At 41.3% G+C, this 8,392-nt stretch overlaps 1 protein-coding gene across 1 annotated transcript in view; it reads left to right on the top strand.

Moving 5' to 3' along the window:
- Positions 1–3,702: 3,702 nt before the first annotated feature.
- The window catches only part of LOC310957903 (nuclear receptor subfamily 2 group F member 6-like), an 8,950-nt gene continuing 4,260 nt past the window's right edge, over positions 3,703–8,392 (top strand). Inside the window, exons 1-4 of the mRNA XM_083928643.1 lie at positions 3,703–3,964; positions 4,329–5,150; positions 7,037–7,131; positions 7,766–7,854. Coding sequence (XP_083784769.1) covers positions 4,879–5,150; positions 7,037–7,131; positions 7,766–7,854 — 456 coding nt within the window. The 5' untranslated portion in view covers positions 3,703–3,964; positions 4,329–4,878. The remainder of the gene's footprint in view (positions 3,965–4,328; positions 5,151–7,036; positions 7,132–7,765; positions 7,855–8,392) is intronic.

The raw sequence follows: 8,392 nt of genomic DNA, 5'->3' as shown, positions 1-8,392 counted from the left end.
CAAAAGGTGGGGTTTAATGACCCATCCTGTAATCTTGACTTTAAAAGAAGTCTGACAATGTAAAGCCCAACAAAACTAAGGGTTGTTTCACATATGACTGACTGATAGGCTTTCTAAACATCTGCACATAATTTAAAACAGAAATGTATTAATGCTTTTATGCCATGAAAGGTTAAATTACACTAATTAAACTGGGGTCTGTTGAGTAAAAAAAGGCCCTGATCCAGTCTCAAACATCAACTTATATGGTCAAACTAAATTCTAATTGTGAAGAAATTAGACATTTGGATTTACATATCTATGAAATATGGCTTAGATCAAACAATTGCATGTGCATGAATATATGAAAAATGTACCTTATATCACCTTATGGACCTCTTTTATACTACAAGGTGAACTCATCAAACCAGCTGCTTGACACTGGCTCCAGAGTTGAAAGAAAGATAATGTATACTGTATATTCACAGCAAAAGTTCACGTCCTGTGATCCCAATCAGGCACACTCAAACTAAAAACATAAGCCTTTTAAGTTACAGCCACAACTTGTTAATTATATTCCTCAATAAAGTAAAAGACAGCTGGACAAAGACACAAAGTTTGGACAATGGCAAGTGAAGCTGCGTCCTCTGAGTGCTCTGAATACATTACAGTGCTGATGCTGCTCCAGTCACAAAAGAACAATACCATCAAGACAACGTCACAAAGCTGGATGTATACAATCAAATCAGTCAGACCTTCTGGCAGGGCCATGGACAAACATGGCTGTGCATACAAATGTGTGTATAGGTGCTTATGTATTTACACTCACTGCTGGTGGTGCAAGAAGACTCAACAGGTGTGGGAAACCAGAAACAGAAGTGAGACAGAGTGAGAATTAGAATTACAGAAACCTGAACTAACTCAGGGTATAGTTTTTTATATTTCAGGGTTTGAGATATATGTTTTTGACCAAATTCTGGGTTTAACCATGTGCTGCATGACTGCTTTGTTGTTGGCTGAACGCTGAAACAAACCTTCAGTCGCCAGTTTATTTGGTGCAGTCTAATACAAGTGCCATGCAATACAGCTTCATTAATGTTATTTAATGAATTTCTTTCTTTCAGTTTTGTAATTTGGGTAACTGACCCTTTAGTATATTTGATCTAAAGAGTGTTTCCAAACTGCAAGTTGCTGTTGAACTGCTTCATCGTCAGCTGTCTCTGTGTGCGTAATACTGTCTGTCTTGTTGGGTTGGCAGACATAGTTTTGCAGTCTTGCATTTCTCAATTCCTCCTTGGGAGCAACCGCATTGCTGACCTTCGGTTCAAAGGCCACGTCACTCCCGCCCCCAGCGATGTCTCTCAGACAGACGTGCACCACCATGAAGTGGAAATGATAGACAAGTCCAGCATCTCTTTGAATCTACTGTTTATCTCCGTTAAATGGGAAATATGCAGTCTGTTCATATGAGTACAGTGTAGCAACATAGAAGAAGTCCAGTATAAAGGGGTTGAAATGCACAGGAGCACTGGAGCGAAGCTAAGACAAGATTAGGCAAGCTTCTTGTTGCTGGGTAGCAAATTAACTGACTGAAATAAAGGTCAATATGGACTTAACATTACCGTCAGTATGATAGCATTGCTTTTGTCACGGACATGTGACTGCACTAGAACTAGGTATTGTGATTAGATATTCAACTTTATATCAAAAAGATAAAATGAAATGACTCTGAGATGATATTGACTTAAAAAAACAAACTACAAACAACAAAAATGACTCAAATGTACTGTTTTAGGTACAAAACTATTAATTGACAGCTTTGCAGATACGTATCTCATCATCTCACAGACAATCCTTTACAAGCAGCCTCTATTTGACAAGCCTAATCTTTCCCAACACAAGAAGTGACAATAAGCAGGCACAGGGGCCTAATTAAAGGGGACTTTCATTCAAATTAACACACACACTCTCTCCCTCTCTCTCTCACACACACAAACACCCACACACACACAACCCTCTGATGACCCATTAGCTGCACAATGGCCAAGACAATGCTTCTCAGTCACGCACACATATTCTGTTCTCCAGGGGGTAGAGCCGGGTTCAGATTCAGGAATGCCATAAAAGTGTTTGCGGGGCGGAAAGAATGCCTCTAAAGATCTCTGTAAACGCTCTCTAGATAAGACAACAAGTTGCATATAGTGAATCTCTCAGGTGACTTTCATCTCGCCATATCCAGGACTGCAACCCCCATAGAGCTGCACGTTTACAAGCAGATTCGTCACTTATCTCTTAAAGCTCTTATCCAAGCTGCTGCTGTGCATCCTCTCCTCCTCCTCTTTATCTGCATTTGACCCCAGGCTGCTTTAACATAGCAGGGGTGTGAAAGTCGGTCTGACCTCTCGGAGGTAACCTCGAAAACACAAATCACTGTGTGCTCTTACAAAGCGCAGAGACAGAGGGCCTTGAGCAAATGAGCGATGACCACGAAACGGTAACCTTTATTTCCAACACAATAAGCTGGATCTCAGGCGGGCTGCTTGCACACATACGTGAGATCAAAGGGTGTTATCCTCCCTTTGAGAAATAAAGCTCACCTCCGCTGATTTGCACCACTTATTAAAATCGCATACAACAATGTCAAAACTTTCATTCCAATTGCTTTCTAAAAAAGACAAAAAGGGGCTTGGCTTGCTCGAATTTGTGGGTAATCTCGGGCTTCAGGGTAATCTGGTATTGTCGGGGTGTTTTTTTGAGGCCTTGGGGTCATGCTCTCTGCATCTCTGAGGAGAGAGATCCTCCACATCCTTCCTGTGCGAGTGTGTTTGTGTGTGCACGCTGCCCCACACAGCCCACTCTCTTTGCTCTTTGACTCCAATGGCCATATAAGGCAGCCAGCACCATGGAAACCGCAGGGCTTGAATAGCAGTGTCAAATCCCTAGGAGCACACACACACACACACACAGACTGCCCCCTCCCCCTCTGCACACACACTCTCGCCCTCCCTCCCTCCCTCATCTCTCTCTGATCTCTCTCTCAGACACACACAAATAGGTTGGATGAAAACAGACAAGGGAAAAAGAGATGGGCGAAGATAGATAGAAAAAAAAAAGGCAAACGCTGAGAAATCCAGCCCGTCTCCGGCTGTGGCCATTTTATTCAATCATAATTTGATTTGTGGACTCTGAAGCCTGAGAGAGAGAGAAAAAGGGAGGAGGGGGGAGAGAGAGAGAGAGAGAGAGAGAGAGAGAGAGAGAGAGCAGCACCCGTCCCCTTCCACCCCCACCTCCTGTTCGCCTGAGGCATAGGATAGGGAAAGGCTTCACACATGCACTCACACACACTCACTCACAGACGAAAAAGCAGCACACACAGGGCTAGGCCGCAATTCATTAGTTCTTGGTGGGCAAGCACTGACAAAAGGCTGGAGGAGAAAAAAGCCTGCATGCGTGCCTGGAGAGCAGCCACAGGAACTACGGAGGGCTGAGCACACCGACACTCTCCTGCTTCCTTGATTTATTTTTTGTGTGTATGTGTGTTGTTTTGGGAAAGGAAGCAGCACAGAGGAAATCGTCACACAACCGAGCACTAGAGAGAGAGAGAGAGAGAAAGAGAGAGAGAGAGAGAGAGAGAGAGAGAGAGAGAGAGAGAGAGGGAGAGGGAGAGAGAGAGAGAGCACTTCCTTGTGTTGAGGATCTAACTCGTGTTGTGTATTTTGGAGGCGAGGGTGCCTTGGAGAAGAAGAAGCGAGCTCACAACCACATGATGTTGATGTTGTTGTGTGGACATCAACTTGGGTTTTTTTTAATTTTTTTTTTTTACTTGATGTGGAAAGCCTTCGTTGTGAGTCACAATGCTGCCGCCGCTGAGAGGATTACAGCATAATAGAAGAGCTGTGTCTGTGCTTTCACCCTGGCTGGATGGAGGGGAGATCTAGAGCAAGAAGAGGATTTATTATCCAGTAAGACACAGCACATTAAAAAGGTAAGATTGACAGCATTTCTAGAAGGATATAGAGGTGAATCTTATGGTAGACAGCTGCTTTAAATGAGGAATGACATGATGTGAGAGCGAAGGTAAATTCAGTGTAAGGGGTGCTTTAAGAGGGTTGGTCAAAGCCTCTCCGGGCATGTGCTAAGGCGAGCTTCACCGAGGTCCTTTTTCAGCCATTACTGTTGCTGCTACAGAGACAGAGCTGCTGCCGAGTGTGAGAGGGGAGGACATTTACACCTCATGTCACATTTTTGCTCGCACGTCTTTCACTGCCGTCGCTTCTCTCTCTCTCTTTTTCTTTTTAGGGGGATTTGCACTGTTATGTTTTGACCCATTGTTTCCTTTTTCTGTAAAGGTTCCCCCCGGGGTGAAGCAGCAGCAGCAGCAGCAGATCGAGCAGGCTCCTCTTCTTTTAATCTCAGGAAATCGATTTTGAATAATAATAATAATACATAAAAAAGGACAAAAACAACAACACAGAGGATACCAGTTGGAGAACAAGAAGAAAAGAGGAAGATTGAAATCCACAGGAATGCAAAACTAAAAGTTGCCACACTGAGACTGTTTCCAGGTCATAGTGGAGTGGGAGGAGACTGAACTGTGTTTTTCTGGCAATCACCTTCCTACTCAATGCTGTAGCCTATATATTTTTTTTTTTCACCCTCATTGACATCTGCTTGTTTAGCCAGAGGACTTTTTATTTTCTCAGTTCATTTAGTGTAGTTTCATTAACACATGAGAGCACAGGTAAACAGGAAAATACTGATTTTCTCCGGGTGAGAGAGGAGGGGAAACACACTTTTTTATATATATTTATATATATATATTTATGTTACCTTGACAGCAGCCAGACATCTTTTGGCTGCCTGTCCCATTTTCTCCTGCCGTGGTTCGGTAACCAAGCGATGGCCATGGTGAGTGGGGGCTGGGGAGATCCCAATGGGGGCACCAACGGGCTGGGGGACAACAAGAGCTACCTGAGGGGAGAAGAGGAGGACGGTTCTCCGCAGGCTGGAGGAAGCGACATGGAGGCCGGAGACGACGACAAGTCCTGCGTGGTGGACTGCGTGGTGTGCGGGGACAAGTCCAGCGGGAAACATTACGGCGTGTTCACGTGCGAGGGCTGCAAGAGTTTCTTCAAGAGGAGCGTCAGACGCAACCTCAGCTACACTTGCAGGTGAGAGAGGCATTGTGGGTAATTGTTAGTCTGATGATTACACATACAATGCATACAATGTAACCGACACCATAGCTCCACTTGGTTATACAAATATAGATAATTGAGTCATACATATGGCTGCTGTCTTTCTGATGTAGTTCCAACAACACGTGAGTCTTGTGTCAGTGTTGATGCACTCTTAACAGGGAAAAAAGGGTCAGAGACAGATTGTTTGATCCTTATTCCAAAGTTTTTTTTCTTCAAAATTTGTCTGGGAATACACATTATCACAAATACAACGTATTATTATTATTAACAGAGATACATTTATGAAATGAATAAATAAATACATTTACACAACACTAATGATAGACAAGGTAGCCACTAAGTAGCCATGCACAGATACAACTGAGCTGAAGGATTCAATGTGCCATCCAAATGCATGATTAACATCAAAATATGATGTATAAACCTGTGAATATGTTAATAATGATCCTTGTAATATCTTAGTATTGTGTGAACCATAACAAAGCTGTATGTATAGGCCTTTAGGTCGATTTAATGTGCAACTCATTTTAATGCAGCATATGTAGTAGGGGGTCCCTGCCTTACATGATTTATTACTGCCATTTGTTTAGTTTTTACTTAAGTTCTTTTTGAAAAATATTTTTCAAGCAAAATATCCCTGAATGAATCATGCATAAAGAAAATGTATCTTTGTGCAGATCTGTTACAGCCGGGCAACGTGTCTTCTTAATGGTGTCTGATAGAGCTGAAATAATTAGTCAATTAACAAAAACTAGTCAGCAACTGTAACTTCTACTATGCTAATCATTTGAGTCATTTTCCAAACTAAAATGCCAAGCATTGTCTAGTTCCAGCCTCTCAAATGTGAGAATGTTCTGCCTTTTTTTTTGTCTTGTATGATAGGTCACTGAATACGTTATTTTTGGTCTCTTGGTCAGATAAAACAAGTGAATTGAATATGCTTTCTCCAGCTCCAGGGCAAACAACTGAAACATGTCGTACAAAGAACCATAAATAAAGGTGTCCCTATGATCTAGAGCTATATGCATATCCACATTGTTGAATTAAACAAAGACTGTTGTCATTAATTATATGGAAAGATAAACTGTAAAACTATATGACTGTATTGGTTAATGTTCCATAATTATGATATTGAGTTTAGGGCTGCACTTAATGATGATTTTCTTTATATATTAATCTTAATTTAAGTCTATGAAACGCCAAATAGTGAAAAATTGCCTGTCGCAATTTCTCAGACCCCAAGATGTTGTCTTCCCATTTCTTTTGTCTCACAAAAGTCCAACAGGTAAACATTTAATTTAAAATTATATATGAAAAGAAAAGCAGCAACATATCACATTTGAAATGATGCGAGGCAGAGAATCTTTGGCATATATTGCTTTAAAAATGACCAAAACTATTAACTGATTATCAAAAAAGTGAGTTTTTGAATGAAAGTGTTTGTTGTACACTATACGTAAATAAGTTGAGATTTTGGGAAGTAAAATTGAACGATACAATCTACTTTCTAAGCATGATGATGTCACCTTTAGCCATTTGTAAATATAATGCATATATAACAGCTTTTTCATTTTTGATTAGATTCATATTATTACATATTGAAGATTCAAATGTTTTTCAGACTTTGCATCATTGAGCAATAAAGTAGATTTGTTACACATTTGTCAGTAAGTTTGCATCATCTGCATGAAAACCAGAGTAAAATCGGAAAAAACACTTGTCGAGTTGAAAGCAGATCACACAGTCTGACTATTGAATTAGTGCTAAATGATTTGTTTCAGTTGCAAAAACTCTAAATAAATTCAGTAACAATCAATCACCTAATGGTCGCGTAATCGTCTTGTTTATGTTCTCAGGTCAAACAGAGAGTGTCAGATTGACCAGCACCACAGGAACCAGTGTCAGTACTGTCGTCTGAAGAAGTGTTTCCGCGTTGGCATGCGCAAAGAAGGTATCTGTCCACCCCGATCCATAAATCCGCCATCCATTTTGATACCTTGAAAAAGGATCGAAGGCACTGTTTGACACAGTTCCATTTACAAATACTGCGCTTGAATTTATATATAAAAAATAAAATTGATATTCCCTTCAGTGAAGAGCCTTGGTGAGTGGTTCCATTTCTTCAATCAGCTTCTCTCAGAACATAAAAAAATTGCCTTTGTCATTATCTTGCCTCTTTTGCTCCATCAGCTCCATAGTGCAGAGAAAATGACACACATGGCTGTCTCTGCCCTATCATGGCGAGGCAAACCATGCGTGTCAGCTCAATGCCATGTACTAAGTGGCTTAATCTAGTGCCTGTAAGAGTGACTGAGAGGGATACAGTGTTAAGACACCTGCGTCCCAGAGCCTTAAGCCTCTGGTTGAAGCTACAGAAACCCTCTGCCTTGTTGGCTTGATCAGGAACAATCCAATATGTAGATTTCACCGTATGTGGTGGAGCCCATAGTGAGGCATCATTCAACGCCATTCTAATGGATACACAGAAACAAATAATGTAGTTAAGGTTTGTGATTTGTGTTGTGTCCCCCTCATACTCACAGATCGTAAAGCATGCTAATGAGACACATTATGGCTCCCTGCAGAGGGATTGCCTCTGCTTGACCACCCCCAGAAAGAGGTCAGAGGTCAGGGTCAGCTACAGAGCAGCATTCCTGGGCTTGAAATGGATTCTGTATCCTGCTCAAGGACACTTAAGCATTAAGCAGGACAGATGCTTACCACATGAGTTCATATTCCCAAATGAACTGTCTCTATTCAGTAGTCGGCCCCGCTGTCTCGCTTTTGGCAGTAATGCTGTTTGTCACAGCTATGGTGCCTTCTCTACACTATTGATGTTCTTTTCTATTATCCATAGGGTGATTTTCAGCGCAGAATAAATGTGGGTGTGTGTATGAAGTTTGGGCTATAGTAAGGTTACTTTAATTAGCATGAATAATAGTATGAGTAATTGTCCTCTAGAATTAATATTCCATAGGTTTAAAATTTGAATGGAGAGTAAATTCTAGTTTCAGAGTCTTTGTTTCATTTCCATAGATAACTTTCATCCAGCCTGACAAGCACAAGAATATTTCTCCTCACTTTCACACTCTTCATGAGGAATCAGTCTGGGCTTGTGCTTCCTCCTTATTCTTGAAGAATAGTTTCCTAATCGGGTCAAGCCTGTCTGCTGATAATCTGACATACGCCTCTGGCTGAACTCAGTTTTAACT

The sequence above is a fragment of the Echiichthys vipera genome (genome assembly GCF_963691815.1).
Source record: "Echiichthys vipera genome assembly, chromosome: 15".
In the NCBI taxonomy this organism is placed as follows: domain Eukaryota; kingdom Metazoa; phylum Chordata; class Actinopteri; order Perciformes; family Trachinidae; genus Echiichthys; species Echiichthys vipera.
Note: the sequence above shows the minus strand (reverse complement) of the source record. Positions and strands in the feature narration are given on the sequence as shown.